Genomic DNA, 19938 nt, shown 5'->3' on the forward strand with positions numbered 1-19938 from the left:
CTTGAGGGTATTTATAAACACCTTCTCATAACCTTCATTGCAGCCCTGCAAAATGAATAACAAGTGAGATGGCCTTCATCTGGCAGGAGGGAAATTGAGGCATCTAACAGATAGTCAGCAAAGAAAATTGGGGTCTAGATCACTCTCTCTTTGGCAGCCATTCTTGTGCCTTCACTTCCTTGACCTCAGGCATCTGCAGTGGTCATTGAAACCCACTGGAAAATAATAGATCGGATAAAAGCGTTTTATGGAAGATGTGGCCTGTGCCAAGTTCCTGCCTCAGTTGAAAAGATGGGATTATTCTGTGCCCATGTTGGCAGACTTCAGGTGGGAGGTGAGTTCTTCCGTTTCACGTTTATTTAAAATGCTATGCCTTCTGGAAGGAAATAACCTATAGATCCCAATCCCCAGGAACCAAGTGATAAGCATTTGGAGTGAAAGCTGATATCTTACCCCACCTACATTCTCTTGCTCGCCTACAAAGCTGACCGAGGGTTATAGTTCAGGGATGCAGCAGGCCCATGCAGAGCTCGGAGTCTCACACCACAGGGCTGCATGTTGCGTAACGTGGTACCCGGCTAGCTCTGCGTAAGGACTTAAGGGATCCTTCTGTCGAGAGAGACCAGTGTGTGCATAGCTACCTCAGAGCAGGGCTCCCTTAGAAAAGATTTTGAATTGCTGCCTTTTGGCGGCCTCGTGATCTTCTTTCAAAACATATACTTTAATGTACTTATTTTTTTAAAAGATTTTATTTATTCATGAGAGACACAGAGAGAGAGAGAGAAAGAGAGAGAGAGAGAGAGAGGCAGAGACACAGGCAGAGGGAGAAGCAGGCTCCATGCAGGGAGCCAGACGTGGGACTTGATCCCATGACTCCAGGATCACGCCCTAGGCAGAAGGCAGACAGTCCAACCGCTGAGCCACCCAGGTGTCCCAAATGTACTTATTTTTATATGTGGGCTTTCATAACATAATTTTGTTTGCTATCTTTTTATTTTAGAGATCAATTTTTTCAATCATTGGCTCATTATAAAACATTTATAAAATATGAAAAAGCATACAGAAGAAAATGAAAATCACCTACAGTACCCAGAAACAACTGCTGATACCTCGCTGAATTTTCTTTAGGTTTTTCCTTGCCCCCCCCCCCCTTTTTTTTCTGGTGTGCATTTGGGATGACATGAAATCAAATTTTCTTCAAGAAACACTGGTTTGATATGGTGGGAAGTGGTATTTTAAAAAACCACAACCTAGACACTAGGAATGTTGCTGGATATGTAATTGCTTCTAAGTCTTTAGTGTTCAGAGCTAGAAAAAAAATATTTTTTAAGATAAAATCGCTAAGACTTTTTACTGATACTTCAAATTGATATTCAGGATATGCAGGTTTTATTTAACCTCTTCTAGTTTTTATCTGCATCTCCTTTCTTCCACACAGAGAATCCTGGTTCTCAATTCAGGAATGGAAGAGTTAGAATATCCCATATTGATTCATATGCCTTAAGCTCCATTACTTACGCAGTAGTCTCAGAATAGCAATCTGAATATCCCACCACCAGTAAGATGGCTGATAATAGCTAAATTAGGGGGAGAGAATATGCCCCCCAAATACCTTCCCCCCATTTGAAAACCACTATTCCACACCTACACTGTCAAAGCACATGGCCACAGCATGTACATTATCCTTGTTGGATAGTAACTGTTACTTAATGTTCATTCCCAGGCCTATGTCAGTGCTCAGTGTTTCCCTGGCAATGTTGGTTGTTTGAAACATGTTCTCTAATGGATTCATCAAGAAAGACTCATGGGCTCAGGGTTGCCTAAATTCAGTCATAATGATAACAGTTCGAATCTCTCATACTTGAAAGTCAGTTTGGCTGGTTATAAAACCATTGGCTTACATATTCTTTCTATTAGTGTCACATATATGTTAGTTTGTTTTCTTCTGCCCTGAATTTTGTGTTTGAAAAGTGTTTTTCATTATAAATTACTTCCTCTTTCTTGCTTACATAGCTAAAAAAAAATTTTTTTTGGTCTTAAAATCCGGTATTTTCTGCTTTTGATATTCACAGTTCTGGTTGACACTCTCAGGTATGTGAAGTGTTCCTTCAGACTACGGTGTCAATTTTTCCTTAATTTATTTTCTTTAATTTGCTTTGTAGTTTAAAGATTTGTTCCATCCCTTTGCTTTCAGTTTCTTCTTAGATTCCTATTACTGTATGTTACATTCCTATTACATGTTTTTTACCTATCTTCAGTATTTTGTCACTTTCTCTCGAATCTTTTAATCTCTTAATTTAATTTTGATTTTTAAAAATTTCTCCTTTTACCTTTCTCTTACTTTAGGAATATTACCTGTTGTATTAACTTTTTGCTCCATCTAGTTTAGATTTCAGTTCTGAAATGATTCTTCCTTGTCTCTTATTCTTTAAGTTTAATCCTTTCTTAGTTTTTATAATTTGATTTATGTTGTTCTTTCATATCTCATATTGTTTTCTTCATGTATTTTAGCTCATCTCGAAATAGTAAGTAATGGTTTTGATCTGTTTTGTGATTAGACCTTTCTAACATATCTTCATTGATGGTTGCACTGTTATTCTGCTTGTATCATTTCAATATGGTATCTTAGTATGAAATTTGACTTTAATATTTCTCACTTTTTATATGAAATTGGTTTTTCTACACTTTAGGAGATGTGGTTCAGGATTATTTTTTAAATTTCATATGGTATCTTTTGTTGGTTCCATGTAATACTAAAAATATGGAGGCTTGCTTTCTTAGAATTCCTGGCTCTTTTTTCCTGCCCTACTTATCTGAACCTTCTATTTCCCTCATTTCTATTGTCCCTATCTTGCCAGATTCTGATTGAATTCTAAGCAGATTCTCCTCAGCTTTGAGCCTTGTCCTAGAAGTGAGCCTTGGCTCATCAGTTTCAAGGATTCATGGTAGATAGATCTCACTCCTTCCCTCCGTTGGATTGGCCAAAACCTAGTCAGTCTCATCTGTTGACTTCAAATGGACATTTCTTGCTTTTCAGTGAATGACTATTTTAACCTTGTTCTTAGGTCCATCAGATGCTCCCTTGCTTCTGTCTCCTTCTTCCTTTGCAAACACTGGCATGATGCAGGTCTTAGAGGCATTAGTCATTTGTCCTCATCCACTTGAATCTTGGAGTTCCTGAAGATATTTTTTAACCTCATATTATTGTAAATGCCCATGGGTTGCTGATTTTGCTATCCAGTTGTCCTGCCTTGTTAATGTGGGGACTCAGAAGGATGTAAAAAAGCAAACTGTCATCTGCCATCTTCATTTTCCCAGAATCCTTCTCAACCTAAAGAATAATTTTAAGGGATGCCTGGATGGCTCAGTAGTTGAGCGTCTGCCTTTAGTTCAGGTTGTGATCCCTGGGTCCTGGGATCTAGTCCTGCATCGTGCTTCCTGCGGGGAATCTGCTTCTCCCTCTGCCTATGTCTCTGCCTCTCTCTCTGTGTCTCTCATGAATAAATAAAATCTTAAAAAAAAAGAAAAATTGTAAATGTGCTCAGAACTCCACTTCCACCTGTACTGTCTTGGTACTCACCCATAAGCCACCATTTAATTTTCACATCTTTTTTTTTTAATTTTTTTATTTATTTATGATAGTCACAGAGAGAGAGAGAGAGGCAGAGACACAGGCAGAGGGAGAAGCAGGCTCCATGCACCGGGAGCCCGATGTGGGATTCGATCCCGGGTCTCCAGGATCGCGCCCTGGGCCAAAGGCAGGCGCCAAACCACTGCGCCACCCAGGGATCCCTAATTTTCACATCTTTTAAGCAGCTTCCAGGCTTTTTGAGCTACCCACCTGGATTTTTGGTGAAGGTACCAATTATTGCTTTTGCTACTAATCTGATTATAAAGTTGCACAGGTTTTGAGATGGTTGCTCATGTTCACATATGACACATGGGGAAAGAGCACTGGGAAATAATTAAGGATCAATATTGTGAAACTGAATGAAGGAAACCTCATTTGAAATGGAGTCATGGGGCTAGCAGGGTGCTCTTTCATGCACTATCACTCTTTGCAGCCCTTTACCTACCCAACAGGAAGAGACTGTAATTTACTACCCCAGCAGGTAAAGAAAGATTTTCTCTTTGCCCAGCAACAGCCCAGCCAATGAGAGACTGTCATAACTCAGCCAACGAGAAGCCACTCCAAACTTCCAGTTTACTCCAGTGAACTTTTTGTTTATAACAGCCCCTCCCAACTCCCCTTTCTCCTTTATAAAACAGTGTTCCCTTCCTTTGTTCTCTGGACTTGCCCATAGTTTTGCCATGGCTCGCATGTCACAAAGTGGAACTCTATTCCTGGATGGACCCATTTTTGCTGGTAAAATAACTAAGTTTTATTTTATTTTTTATAAAGAGTTTATTCATTTATTTGAGAGAGAGGCAATAAGAGCACCAGTGGGGTGAAGGGCAGAGGGAGAAGCAGATTCTCCTTTGAGCAGGGAGCCTGATGCTGGGGCTCAATCCCAGGACCCTGGGATCATGATCTGAGCCAAAGGCAGATGCTTAACTGACTGAGCCACCCAAGTGCCACCTAACAATTTTATTTTTAAGGTCAACAATGTACAGAAAACTGTGTAAGTGAGAAAAATAACAAGACAATTGTTAATTTAGGAAAAACACATGGCTATTGAGAGAAGAGATAATATAGCAAAGTAAACAATGTCGACACAATAATATTCTAAACACTGGTGATCACTGACTAAAACCTGTGAAAGAATCACAGGACACGAAGGCAGGTACAGTGGGCCCAAGAATTCAATAGAAACTGTCTAAAAGCATAGAGATGGTGTTGTCAACATAATGGTTACAGATAGAATATGGAGATAAATATTAGAGAGAAAAAACTGCTGAAAGATCAAGCCTAGGACTGTGAGCCTGGAATCAAGCCCAGAGGACTAAAAAAAGGACAAAGCACGGGGTTGCTGTTTTTTGTTATCATCCCTTTCGCACCTTTTGATTTTTAAAACATGTGCATGCATTACTACTTTGTAAGTAACTTGGAAAAACATTTGAAAATCCTGGATTAAAGGTTATTATGCTTATTTTTAATATTTTTTAATATTTTTAATTTTTAAATATTTTTAATAATATTTTAATATTATGCTTATTTTTCAAGATTCTTATATACAGTGTCAGATTGTTCTCAGAAGAACATGCTAATTTCATGTGATAAAGTCATGTCTTTCCTGATGTGTCCTCCCAGGTGAGTGGACATCCCCCTGACATCTTCTCACTCCAACTGTTAAAAACAACTTTTCCCAGTGTGGGAGGCAAAAATAGGATCTTATTTATTTGCAATTTTGATTACATGTGAAGTTATAGAATTATTATACATATATTATATAACATGTATATTTTGTATATAGTATAGAATTATGTTGTGTTTATTAAACATTTGTGAACAGTAATCTGTGCCCTTTATTGGTTTATTTACTGAGATCTTAATGATTTTCTTACTGAGTCAAATGATTTTTTTTTTTTTTAAAGATTCAGGATTTTTGCAATTTATCACATTCACTAATTCTTTTCAGTGTGTTTTGGTGGTGGTTTGGGAATCAATTTGACTTAACTTTGTTTCGTTTTTGACGTACAGAAATGTAAAAATTGTATGCTGTCCTTTATGATTGTTATCATTGTTCTTAAGCTTTAAAAGTTCATCTTCCCCTGTCCCACCACCCAACCGGGATCTGAAGGTTTGATGACTAACATTTCACTACTACACTTGCTTGGGGTAACAGCCTTTTGCAGGGGTAGAGACGTTCTATGTTTAAATGGAAAGAAATAGAGGATGTTTATGTTTCATCACAGCAAACTCGCATATAGTTATGTGTGACCTTCAAAGCCTCACAGATGTATCCTCCATGGCTCTGCTGGCCCTTCCCATCCTCTCTGGACTCCTGGCAACCGCAGCTCTGTTTTGCATGTGTCACTGAGCTGGCACCTGAGAGCACCCAGGATGGCCTTTTCCTACAAAGTAACAGGTCTGACCTTTCAGGATACAAAATTTCTGCATTGAGTATTTGCGTAGTAAACTTTACTGACCCTACATGGGCTTCCCAATGCTAAGTTGTCCGGTCCCTGCTGGACTTACAGTCACTCAGTGTTAATTTAATCACTGGACTTGATTTTCTTAGTTCAAACTGATCAGTAAACCAGGTGAGACAATTTCCCCCAAAGACAGATTACATTCATCCTCCACAGCATGTCCTATGTTGTGGCCTCAAACAAGGCCTATTGCTCTACTGGCCATACTCTCCCAAAAACTGTGTTCTGGCTACACCAAGGGACCTGCTTCCTGTTTGGCCTGTAGATATTTCTGATTAGGATTAGTTGTAAGCAATCCATAGGAGGCTCTGAGTAATCTGTGATCCACGGGAGGGAGAGTGTTCATCCTCATTGTGGCCTGGTTCAAAACCGAAGCCATTTTCTAGCTGATTTTATTACTTTGATCTTTATTATAAAGCACTAAAGAACTTCCAGCATACTGACGGAGATGTATTTTTTGTAATATAGCAGAATACAATAAATTTCCTAGTCTAGATGAATTCTACTATTAAAATTAGGCCAACCATACAGGCTCCCTTGGGATCCTTAAAAGGCCCTAGTTTCTACTCACATTTTTCTTCTTTTATCACATTTTTTCTTACTCTTGGGTGCTTTTTCATCTCTTGTGGAACATTAGAATCACTTGGTGAGATTCAAAATTACCAGTACATGAGCCCCCTCCATACAAGAGTCAGAATCCCCAGGGCTGGGGCTGGACATCAATCCTTTAAAACAATTCCTCAAACCTGGGTGGCCAGGTTTGAGAACCTGTGGCCCAAATTAAAAACTTGAATTTGGGGATTCCTGGGTGGCTCAGCGGTTTGGCGCCTGCCTTTGGCCCAGGGCGCGATCCTGGAGTTCCAGGATCAAGTCCCACGTCGGGCTCCCGACATGGAGCCTGCTTCTCCCTCCTCCTGTGTCTCTGCCTCTCTCTCTCTCTCTCTCTCTTTCTCTCTCTCTTTCTCTATGTCTATCATGAATAAACAAATAAATCTCTAAAAAAAAAAAAAAACTTGAATTTGCCAAGGCTGTTACACAACGCACATCCATAAGCATAGTATTCTGTCTTAGGAGCTTATAGAGGCCGTATAGTATGGGCTTTGGGGTCATCAGTGGCAGCTCCAGAAACAGGGTGAGAGATCTTGGGGTGTCAGCGCATGGCAGGTGGTTCCTATGAGAAGGTCTGAAGCTATTTGCAAGACAAGCTCCCTACTTTGCCTTGAGAGAGTGCCAGCGGAGACTGGTGATCTAGGGCAGGTTAAGTAAGCCAGTGCTTCTCCCCCAGAGTCATGCTGACCTGCATCTGTCTTTCCTAGCTGTGTGACCTTGGGCAAGTCATTTACTCTTTAGGCTCCTTGGTGGCCTACAATAAGCAAGGGACCTTGTGTATAAAATGCATTTCATAAACCAGGCACCAAACAGGTAGGCAGGCGCTGGTTTTAGAGTTGCAGATGCAGAGAGCAGCCTGGATCCTGGAATGCTCGAATCTTCCATAAGCCATTTACCACTTCATGCAGATTCCCAACAATGGTTCGGGGAAATAATGTTTACTGCTCAAATACCTTTTGCTTTGTTGAAATGGACTCTGATAAGCTTCCAGAGTTCCTTCTGCTCCTTTCATTTAAGAGCAGGCAAAATGGGTTCCTTGTCTCCTTTTTTCTACCCTTCCAATCCCCCCACCCCATCCCAGTCCTGTGCCTCAGGCCCTTGTCACCGACTGTGGGAGTGAAGGGGTGCTTCTGGAACACTTTTGTCCCCGGATGTAGCAGAAATTCAGCTCCTGCTTGTCCCCTGACACCACTCTGAGGCCAGATGATCCTAAAGCAGCCGAAGGGCAGGAGAGAGAAGAGAGGTATAAACAAGACTGCCCAGGAAGGGGCTTCTTAAACACCCCTCCCCTCCCTCTGGAAGCTCTTCTCCACTTCCCCCTGCCACCCACTGCCCATTTTTCCGAAGCAAAGGCAAATCGGACTCAGAAGGCGTTGGAAGGAGGAAACGGTAATTGGGATCCTTTCTCTTCTTCCATATGCTATGTCTTGGGTGTTCAAGGCTCTGAACTCCCTTCTGTTGTCTCCTCCAAGCCTAGGGAAGCGATAGTACAAGTGTGTTAGTCTTGTTGAAAAGTCAAATTAAACGTGGTGAAGACAGAGCTAATTTATCTTTTCTTCCTTTCTTCCCATCTGTTCCACTTCCCCTTGTTCATGGTTAAGAGGGGGCCTGCTGAAAAGCTGAAAGAGAAACGCCTGCCCTCTGGATCCCGTGTCACATAGCTAGTCATTTGTCAAACCCTGCTCCTTTCTGCAAAACCTTCCTGCACCTGGCTCTTCCAAGCCCTCACTGCTATGAGAAGCTCTGTCCAAACTCTGGGGTATCTTCTGATTAGAGTGTCAATACCTTCTTCACTCTGTACGTTCCTTCCTTCTTTCATTCAATAATTCATTCATTTATTCATCAGACAATTATCAGCTATTTTGAGGTCGACCTCATGGGTGCTGCACACTTTGTTTGAGGGCTCCCAAAATGAGAAGACACGATCCCACCATTCTGCTTCACCTACAGCCTGGTCAGAGAAAACTTGCAAAAAAATACCACACTACAGTGTGACTTGCTTTGTAATAAATGAAACAATAAGAGGACATGAAGGTGCAAAGGCTTCACAGAGAATCCAGGCCATGAAAGGTACGTATAAGTCCACTAGAGTGAGAAGGGGCGTGCTGGACAGAGGGCCAGTGTCAGAGTCACGGTGCTCAGCTGAGGATTTGATACGGAACACGGAGAGATGCAGGGAGACGCCAAACCATGGGAGTGGTTTGGAAGCAGGGTTTGGAATTGAATTGTAGAGGAAGGAAAGACACAAGGGTGGTTTTTTAACCAGGTGAGTAACATGATCATCCTTGCTTTTGCTGAGGGTTAATTATACAGAGAAGGCAAAGAGCAGATCACAGAGGGGACATCCAATGGGCGAGAGTAAGATGCCAAAGGAGGCAATGGATGAGGTGCCCTCAGGAGCACAAGCAAGTGAGCTTCTGGCTTCCAGCTCTCAGTTCTAGAGCAGATGCCTTCTTTCATTGTGTGGTTCCTGTTTTCTCTGAAATTCTCTCTATGCATTGCCTGTAGCAACCGAAACATTTCGTTCCACAGAACGGAGAATTCAACTCTGCTCAAAAATGGAAGAAATTAAATGATTACATTGTAAGTTCAGTGAGGACAGTAATGGTATCTTTTCTTCAGTGTGTTCCCAAACATTCACAGTACCTTGTATGAAAGAGGGGCTCAAGAAATCTTTGATGAGCTGGATTGGCTCCAAAAGCACTATGAAGGGTATATTAGTGTCCCATGACCGCTGTAACAAACCACCACAAACTAGGTATCTTAACAGAAAGGCAGCCTCTCATAGTACAGAGGCTAGAAGTCTGAAATCAAGGGGTCAGCAGCGCCACGCTCCCTCTGAAGGCTCTCGGGGAGGATCCTTCCTTGCTTCTTCCAGCCACTGGTGGTTGCTAACAATCCTTGCTGTCCCTTGGCTTGTACATACCAGCATTCCAGTCTCTGCATCTGCTGCCATGTGGCCTCTTCTCCATATCTCTGGTTCTAAATTTCTCTCTTCTTACTAGAAAACCAGTCATCGGTGTAGGGTCCCCCTAATCCAGTATGACCTCATATTGCTTGATTCCATCTGTAAAACTCTATTTCCAGATAAGGTCACATTCATAGGTACCAGGGATTGGGGCTTGGACATATCTTTTTTTTTTTCTGTTTTTGGAGTGAGGTGAACAGTTCAGCGCATAACAAAGGGTGTGGTATGTGCTATTCTTCTATGTCTAGCAGTCTGAACTTACTCTGAAGGGTCTCATTCTATGTGGGGCAGATTGTCCCCAAGGAAGCTCCAGAACTTCAAATAACTGTGTGACATAGTCAGTATGCTGTTGTTTTTTTTTTTTAATTAGACATCCATTCTTCAAAAGTCTGGGAACCTACTATGCGCCTGACTCTGTTCCAGAATCTAGATATGCAGAGGTGAATAAGCTGGACCAGGACTCTGCCCTGATGAAATAAAATTATTTGACTGTGTTTTAAACTTGCCAAGAGTATAACTCTGTTGGCAATTACATAACTAAAAAGTTTTTTTTTTAAAGGAATGAAAATCATTATTTTGCCAAGAGTTAAGCTAAGACTCACAGTTGGGAGAATGTCATTTCATAGAACTATGCCGTATCTACAAGGGCTTCTGGCAAAAATGTGAAACCCATTTGGAGTGCCCCAAGTCCGAGTGCAGCAGAGAGGCCAGGGAAGCCAGGTGGGCTCAAACAAGGGCAAAGTGAAGTGAGCTACCTGGAGCTCGTTTCCAAGGGCCAAGTTACAGGCAGTTCCGTGTGGCCTCACCATGGATCAGGCCACACTGGGTCCTCCTGAATCACTTTGGTGACCTTCAGAATCACCAGAGCGATCCTCCTTAAGAGCCTGTCCTGGCCCAGTGAACGTGCTGGGTGGCAAAGAGAAGAAAAGTCCTAGCAGGTGTTTAGTGTTCAGGGAACTGACTCCAGAACTACTGTGGATTAGTCTCTGTGCTTTTGGGCTTGACGCATCATTTGCTTCCCTTTTTGTAGGCTGCAGAGCACTTACAGGTGCAGTGCCTTGGTGGGCCAATCTGTGTGATTCAAAGGTGTGGCACTATAAGCCAAATTGTTCAAATTACAAGAAAGGTGATGTTTCACTCTCCACCTACCAAACCCTGGGTCTACCTCAATTATATACAAAGTTAGGAAGCAGAAATGCTAATTATTAGGGTCCCCTCAAATCCTGACCTTCCAAAGAAGGAAGAGAGGGAGGGAGGAAGGAAAGAAAGAAAGAGGCAGGGAGGGAGGGAAGGAAGCTCTCTGCTTCCAGGAAAACTATAATCTAGTGAGACAGAGAAGAAAAATGTAATTGTTTCCATATTTAGCATGCAAGACAAACTCATTCAAAATAGAATGTGTATGAATTCAAGGAAATAGAAATAAAGAATAACTGTGAGGAGCAACATTTCTCAGTGCTAAAGGAAAAGCAAGATAAATAATGACTTAGGAAAAGTGGGGTTAGATAAGAATATCAGAGGTGAGATTAAAATGGTGAAGCAGGAGCTTTAAAAAGTACGTGTGATTTCTGTGTGTGGGGAAGGAGGGAGCAGTTATAAAAATGGGGGGAAATGCAATATAATGCAAAGTCATTTATACATTCAACAAATATCCATTGAATACCCATTGTGTGCCAGGCACTTTGCTGGGTGAATAAGATAGACACTGTCACTACCCTTCTCAGTGGAAATTCCAGTGAAAAGCAATATTAAACAAGAACCTTAATTATTGTATGATTAGAATTTTGATCAGTATGACAAAGAACCACAGGGTGTGTTATGTGCAGCTAGTCTGTAGAGGGAAAGACCTCCTATAGCGGAGGTCTAGCCTAGTCAAAGGGAGTATGAGGAAACAACACTGTATTGCATATCCACTCTTGTGTAACCTGAAGCACAAAAAAATTCACATTTCTGGAGTGATTATTTTTTTAAAGTGTTTAGGTCCAACAGAATAATTTTCACATTTCTCTAAAAAGTCAATACGCTTTGCAATAAACAATTATGGGACAACTGGATATCCACAGGCAAAAAATGCATTAGCATCACTTCCTCACACCATAAACAAAAAATTAACTCAAAGTGGATCATAGACCTAAATATAAATTAAAACTGTAACACTCCTAGAATAAATTAAAGGAGTAAATCTTCACCATCTTGGGCCAGGCAAAGCCTTCTTGGATAGGTCATGAAAGCACAACTGATAAAAGGAAAAATAGATTAATTGGACTTTGTCAAAATTAAAAACTTGTGCCATGAAGGATACTATCAAAGTGAAAAGAAAACCCAAGGTATGGGAAAAATTTTTTTGCAAAATATATATCTGCTAGGGGACTTGCATCCAGAATATATCAAGAATTCTTACAACTCAATAATAAAAAAGCAAAAATCCAGTTTAAAAAACTGGGCAAAGGATTTGAATGAATATTTCTTCAGCAAGGATTTGCCAATGGCTAATAGGCACATGAAAAGATACCCAACATTATTCACTGTTAGAGAAATGCAAATCAAAACCACAATGAGAGCTCACATCATGCCTGCTAAGATGGCTAAAATAATAATAATAATAATAATAATAATAATAATAATAATAATAATAAAAGACATGATTCCAAGTATTGGTGAGGATGTGGAGAAACTTGCACTCTCTTACACTGCTGGTGGGAATGCAAAATGGTGCAGCCAATTTGGAAAATGATCTGATAGTTCCTCAAAAGTTTAATATGGAGTTAGCATATGACCCTGCAATCCTACTCCAGGTATATTCTCCAAACAAATGCAAACGTATGTCCACAAAAACTCCTACATGAATGTCCAGAGTACCAATGTTCATACCATTAAGTGAGAAAAAAACCCAATTGTCCATCAACTAAATAATGGATAAATAAAATGTACCCACTCCATACATGGAGTATTATTTGGAAATAAAAAAAAACGAAGTACTGATTCATGCAAAAACTTTGAAACCCTTATGCTGAGTGAAAGAAGCCAGCCACAGAAGACAGCATAGTGTTATTCCATTTTAATGAAATACTTCAAATAAGCAAACCTGTAGAGACAGAATGTAACTTAGTGGTGGCCCAAGGAGGGTGGTGGTGGTGGAGTGGGTGGGTGGGTGGGCAGGAAATGGGGACTGACCCCCTAAGTCTTGTGGATATAGAGTTCTTTAGGGGTGGTAAAAATGTTCTCAAATTGTGGTGACGGTTGCACAATTCTGTGACTCAACTCAAGCTGATGACTTGTACACTTTAAGTGGATAAATTATATGAATTAAATTTTGGTAAAGCTATTATTCTAAAAGTAAATATGCTTAGTATATTCAAAATCTAATCTCCCTTCCTTCTTCCTTCTTTCCTTCCTTTTTTCCTTCCTTCCCCCCAACATCAAATTCATAAGCCTGGGACTGAATATGTTTAATCCATGGATCAAAGGATAATTATATCATCAATTGAGTGTAAGAAAAGACAGCAAGCCAAAAATGAATCATTCTTTTAATTTGTGGAACTATAGGCAAAGAGAATATCTGAGGTGTAAGCAGGTCTCCTTAATGAGATTTATTCTTTTTTTCATTCAACACATATTTATGGAACATTTATTAAACATTTGAAGCACTGCACTAGGTGCTATTTTATGATTTCAAAGCAACACACACACAAGTACATTTTTCACAGCATACACCTGAGACCGAGTTTCACATGTTTTTTAACCAGTCTGTCAAGGCTACCACCTCCCTTCCTTCTAGCAAATAGTTTACAAGAGCTGACTTTGGTCTATCACAAATTGTTTAAAAAGATTAAACACACAACCACATTAGGAAATCTCTTGATATTTACAGAAATGCAAAAACACTTTTTTAGAAAATTCATAAAATATGTCTATGAGTTTGTTTGATAACACTCTTGGAAATCTTAGACTCATAGGAATGGGATGGAGAGAAGCCAAGTTTGCCCCTTTGGGTGCCTCTCTCCATCCCTGGGGCTTGCAGATCTGCTTTGGTTTAGAGAGAGCTGAAGCTTGACCCGGCTGGGACCAGTAGCCGATGCCAGTCCAATGGCCTCTGGAGAAACTGGTGGATTATGAAACTGCTCAAGTCTACCAAGGTCAAACCAGAACCCTTTTCACCTTCAAGCAAACCCAAACCTATAAGTGTTGCCCGAGGTCCCACCCAGATCCCCTGAATCTACATCTCTGGCAGCAGGTCAGATGATACCTATAATCCCAGAAGTTTCCAAAACGGCCGTCAGTGACTGAACTCAGATCAATGTGCATTTCCAAGTTCTCTTTAAAAGTAGAAAGAGTTGGGACTCTCTAATCAGAGCTCTTTGAGACGAGAAGCAATTCCCTGGGCCTGTGCAAATTTATGCTTAGGTCTTCAGAACTAATTGAATTGGGTTTTGGAAATTAGACACTGGGCAGGGAAAAGTAGCCATTCATCTCATCTTTAAGGTAAGGATCATTCCTTTGGTTTATCTTCAGTATTTTCAGGTCAACCCAATTATCCTCCCCCCAGAATTAGCAGTGAAGTCGCAAAATAATCCAGGAGAAAAGGCGTCTACATGTACGAGATTTTACTCCAAAGGAACAGAACACGTTTAGAGAAAGAATTTTCCTGGGGAAAATAATGTAACTTTAAAATAAAGTTTTAAAATAAAAATCAAAGGGAAAACATTCTAGCCAAATAATTAGGCTGCTAAAATGTATGCATTACTTTAGAAAAAAGTTTTTTTCTCCGCTTAGTGTCTGAATTTTCTTTATTCTTTACCAATATTCATGATTCCAAATGTATCTTACTCTTATTCATCTATTTAAGATTATTTATTAGCTACACTTTGTCAGACAAATATCTGAGATTTTGGTGTGTAACTTGAAGTTTTTAAAGATGAGTGAGGGGGAAAGGGTAGAACAGAGCAAGAAAGGCAAATGTAAGAGCATGTGCGTGTTTGTACTCTTTTGATTTTGATGATCCACTTTGAACTGAATCACTTGGATATCTTCTCTAGCGATCCTTCCTTCATAAGGCAGGAAGGTGGGCTCCACTGAATTCATCAGGACACCGTCCTTTCGGGAGAAAGGACACTTTGAACAATGGATGCCTTTCAACAGCCACCGCCCAATGTTCTGAGAGCACCAGTTTGCTTTCAGCCAAATAACAAAGGCTGATTTGCTTTCTTTCTAATTGATTCGATGGTTTGTTGGCACTTATAAAACATATTACATAAATCCGTAGAAATCTTTTGTGATGACAAATTTGGCATATATATATATATACATATATATATATATATATATATATATATATATATATATATTTTTTTTTTTTTTTTTTTTTTTTAAGTAGTGATTTTTTGCTCTCATGATTTAAGGTGCTGAGATGCTCCCAGCCTTCTCGGATCAGGGTGAGTGACGTTCATTTCTCAAGGCAAACACTATAAAAGGGCTTCATTGTCCTGTGGGGACCTGATGTGCTGTGTCTTCCTGACAGTCTCTTTTGCAGCTGTGCCCCATTTAGTGCAAACTCACTGTTAATGCAACGATATGTGTATGTGACTCTGATCACTTAAACATGCAGTTATTCTTTGTTTCACCGCAAGATTTCCTACAGCAAATCTGGATGACTAAACTGAAAACATTCAAACTCCGGCTCAGTGGCTCTTAGGGGTTTCCAAAAAATGTAGGCCCCTGAGGTGGCACTTCGACCAAACTGTTTCCTAATCAAATGGCTAATTGGTTAGTGACCAAGGGTTCCATCGTGTCCCCCACCCCCACCCCACCCCCACTCCCACTATTTTCCTTGGGATTCTGGGTCCCGCAGGGTACGCTTTGCTGGGATTATTCAACAGGCCTTGCTCCAGACTCCTGGTGCATAGAACTTATGTTTAATGCTCCACCATTCCAAGCAGAGAACGGAGACTTCTGCAAAATATGTCCACAAGTCATCAGCAAGATGTGTAATGACTGTATCCGACTGTAATGATAGGCCAGGTTTTGCTATAGGCTGTCTGTCTGGGGATCATTAGTCCACCCACACATGCAGGGCCTGCCATGTTGTGACAGACTTGTGATAAGCCTCACAGAAGCCTGGGTCCACTGCAAACTTTTCTGCCCCTCAAGGCAAGGGAGAAATTTTTCTGCACTCAAGACTGGCAGGGCACCCACATTTTTCCCCTTGTTCTATGAGTTCTTCAATCCTTAGTGCTTTTGATTGGTGGTCCAAGCTAAAATATGCCTTTTCTGGGACTTGGTATAAAATGAAAAAACTCCATGAGCTGGACCATGAGCTGGACCATAAAAACAGCTATTGTTTTTATATGGACTTCCTTTTTCTGGGATGGAAAAAGTACAGGATTGTGGCCATAGACCCCAAGGATGGCTTCTGGGTGTGGACCGGACACAGACGAGGGCCTGCTTTGTGCAAGGCAGGACAGAGAGGAGCCCAAGACTCCATGCAATATCCACTTACAGTCTTTTTGCCCCAGGGATAGGCTCCTACTCAGACAGTTCATCTGAGTAACTGCAGGAAAAGGATGCAGAAATGACATATAGTTAAACCAATGAAAAGCTAGAATTTTCCTTACTTCCAGAAAAAATAAAGCTTGGGGTTTTTGGTGCTTTCTTTTCGTTCTTTTCTTTTCTTTTTTTCTTTTTTTTTAAGAAGTAAGGACTTTTATGTATGGAATCATCCAAGAACAGTATATTTACAATTTTTGTGGCCTTGATTGTGTTAATGAAGCTATTATTCAAATAGAAAATGAAAACTGCCCCACCGTGGAGGCACACTTGGCTGAGTGTTTGGAAACGACAATAGCAGCATCTATGCAAATAGTAGGAGGAGAATCAAGACCAGAACACAGCTGCTCGGTTGGACAGACAGAGCCGAGCTGGCCTGGTCTTTCAGCATGCACATCACCCTAGACCAGGACCCATTGTTGGGCAGGGGAGTGATGCCTGCCACGTTGCACATGACGTTGTAGACATCCACGGATTTGATTGGAGCAGCTCTGAAGTTGGATTTAAAATCTGCAAGGGAAAGGCAAGCAAACAAGTTGTCACAGCCACTTCCTGGGCAGAAAGGGGCTGAGCCACAGCACAGGGAATTACACTCGGGCTCCAGGCAGCTTTGGGACTAGAAATCAGCTGTCGATGGGGCATGGCCAAGTCATTGTGAACTGGGGAAGGTATCTAGAAGGGGTATAGCTTATAAAAGGAAGCTGCTTTCTATGCCTCATGGAGATGAGTTTCTTTAAAAAGACAAATCAGCAGACCGTCTTTGTGAGAAACTGTGGTCCCTTTCTGACAGCAGAGCTATCTCGGAGAGGCAGAAGGGCATCTCCATTTTTGCTGCTGATTCCTGCAGAGCACTGGAGAGCAAGTGTGGTCACAGAAGGTTGACTGTCTTGTTGAGCTCCTCAAACCCCAATCACACGGTATGCTTATCTTACAGGACATCTATCTAGCAACAACTGGTTGGCCGGGGCCCCCATAGCCACTCAAAAATATTTCTTCATTTTCCTGCCACATCAAGGTCTCAGGGCTTTAATAGAACGTGAACCTGTAGGGTTTCCTCTGTGCTGCCTAACTCAGAAGCAAGAGCAGTGGTTTCTTAAATATGTTTGGAAAATCAACTGAATACTCCTTTAGAGTCTTTCACTGGCAGATAAAATAACTTAGCCGAGTGGAATGTTTTCCAGCAAACTGGTATTGGAGCTAGGGACCCAGATGAAGGCTCTGAGAGCTCTGGTGGACAAGAGTATTGTGCTTCCACCCAGAGGCTGCTCCAGGGGTGATGCAGGAATATAAAGGTCAGGGCTAGCTGGTCACAGCACAGGAAGTACAGAGGGGTTTCAATCAAGAGAGTGCACCTTTGCCTTCTCTACAGGAGGCAGAGAAGAGGCTGGATGCGAAGTACTTGTCTGTTCAAAGAGTGAGTATAAGAGGTTAGTAGTGTACATGGCAGTTTCCCTCATGAGCCCCAAACCAGAGTTCCATTGAGCTTGAATTCAAGAAGGAGAATTTATCCATCAATAAAGGGCTCTGCATGTATTTTTAGTTCGTGCAAGACTTTGAAAGGAAAAGGGTAGTTTGGGGGCTGTAAAGCCCACTTTTATTTTCTACCTTAGAAAATAATCCTTTATAATTGCTTTGCTAAAATGATCACACATACTTTATTTAAAAAGCAAACAAGCGCCAATGGCGACATAATCCAGAAGTGCCAACACCAAATCCTGCTCTTATATTAACCCTGAAATTACAAATACAGAAAGTCATATTCAGAAAGCTGCCATAGAATATGTTAGATCCGGGGCAACTTCCCAAATGATGGGTTTTGTTCACTTTGGAGAATTAATGTTGACTTTAGTATAAGAAATTAATAGACTCTACAACCAGCCCACAGTCACTTACTTAGCTGGATAAGCTCAGGAAATGGGCATGAAAAAGGTACCATTTTAAACCATAGTTCCAAGCGCACCACATTCGCTCAATGACTGGTAGTTATTAATAAGCGTGTAGAATAAACACCCAGCAAGGGCAAACTAGGGACTGAAAATATTCATTTAAATTATTTGGATGGTTCAATTCACTTTTGAGGCAGGAAGGATAAGGAATAAGGCAATATCACCTCATGGTAAAAACTAGTTAAAATCCAGAACCTCCCTGGAGAAGAGCCTTAATAGCAAGGCAATTACGATTAGGTAAGAACAGTGGTCAGACTTCCCCAGAGAAGAATCAGCTGTGGTATGAGAAATCCATGGAAAGGTTGTCCCAGGAAGGTGGAAGCAACTCCTCTCTCTCCTTCCTACTTGGCATGGACTTGGACGTGACGACCACACAGCTCCAGCACCTGGTGACCAAGTCCTTGTGGGTGGGGAGGGTGTGTGGTTGGCAGACAACAGTAAACCCAACATATCCTTCCCCAGCCCTCCAAATACCCATGTCTTTAACATATGGCGGGAAGAACCGAGATCAAGCTCTGCTGACAAAAAAATTTTTTAAAATTAGAAAAGATTTTACATTGAAAAGTACAGAAGTTAATCCTATGCACGTAAGCAGGAAGGAGAATTGGGTTTCTGTCCCACCCCATCGGGTTCATGACTTCCTATGCTGCAGTGCTGGGACTTTGGGCCCAATGACTAGAAGATCCAGGCTAGAATGAGAGCTTCTAGAAAATTCCTGCACAGCGAAACAATACCAGATCCAGTTGCGGAGGACCTGGCCGAGCTCTGCTAACTCAAGGTGGCATTTTTGCACCTGGGCTGGGAATCCAGGTTATTTCCATGAATTTAAATTTTGTGGATATTGAAACTGTTTCTCCTAAAGAGAAGAGGTTCTGCAAGCCCATGCCATGCCTGGCCACCTTGGGCTGCTTTCCGGGGGAGGCTTGCTAGCTCACAGGCAGCTCACTGAATCACACTCCTGCTGTCTTATCTTAAAATGTGGAGTTCTCCAGGGCAAGATTAGGTTGTTCAAATTAGAAACTGGGATTAACCAGAGAGAGGCTATCTTCCAGAATTATTTCCTTTTCTTTTTGCTGGACCAGACTTACTGACGTCTAAAGCTGTATCTGGGCAGCCGCAATGATGCCCAGCTTCCTCCCTAAGCGAGAAGCGCATATAATTAATCAGGAGGGATGTACCTTTATCTCAAAGTGCAGCTAGATAGCTATTAAAGGCCTCACTCTTAGATTTCCTTCTGAGTAAACAGGCAGTGTGCAAAGCTGTTCAATCTTTCATGAGAATTGGAGCCAGAAACGTGATGGTTTGTGGGAGGCTCTCAAGGCAGTATCTGCCTGGAAACGTTTTTGCAATTGGCCCAGTCCATTTTCATCAGGGGTCATCTACCTGTCTATAAAAGACTAAGGCTTTTAGTTTTAAAGGAGCATATGATGGAGCCCTTTGTTGATGGACAAAGTTTCCCCTCTGAATTGAACTTTAAACTAATGTGGCTTTGGGTACTTTGTTTTAAAATTTTGGTTTGAGGCTAGATTTCCTTCCTCTTTATGCCCGAGACTCTTGTTTATAAACACTCCTTCAACTGACAACTGTTTGCATTCATGATCTCATTTCTCTCCTCTAAGGAAGAAGGAGGTGATGCTTTTGAATAGCACCCTGAAGTTTAATGTTCTTCCATATAAAGGCCAAGGCCCTGGAAGGTCTCCAACCTCATCTAACCAACAGTTGACCTCAACAAAGTCCTTAAGGCTCCGTCCCACATTATGTTTTTGAACTCTTTGGAGAATT

The 19938-nt window shown here is 41.3% G+C and overlaps 1 protein-coding gene and 1 long non-coding RNA gene across 2 annotated transcripts in view; one reads left to right on the top strand and one right to left on the bottom strand.

Moving 5' to 3' along the window:
• The first annotated feature begins 1 nt into the window (after position 1).
• The window catches only part of LOC144284305 (uncharacterized), a 29721-nt gene continuing 9784 nt past the window's right edge, over positions 2–19938 (top strand). Inside the window, exon 1 of the long non-coding RNA XR_013352652.1 lies at positions 2–334. This is a non-coding gene — a long non-coding RNA (uncharacterized LOC144284305). The remainder of the gene's footprint in view (positions 335–19938) is intronic.
• Positions 13177–19938, bottom strand: part of ENPP6 (ectonucleotide pyrophosphatase/phosphodiesterase 6) — a 112836-nt gene continuing 106074 nt past the window's right edge. The window contains exon 8 of the mRNA XM_077848679.1: positions 13177–16720. Within this exon, the coding sequence (XP_077704805.1) occupies positions 16515–16720 (206 nt within the window). The 3' untranslated portion in view covers positions 13177–16514. The remainder of the gene's footprint in view (positions 16721–19938) is intronic.

This window comes from Canis aureus, chromosome 15, assembly GCF_053574225.1.
Source record: "Canis aureus isolate CA01 chromosome 15, VMU_Caureus_v.1.0, whole genome shotgun sequence".
In the NCBI taxonomy this organism is placed as follows: domain Eukaryota; kingdom Metazoa; phylum Chordata; class Mammalia; order Carnivora; family Canidae; genus Canis; species Canis aureus.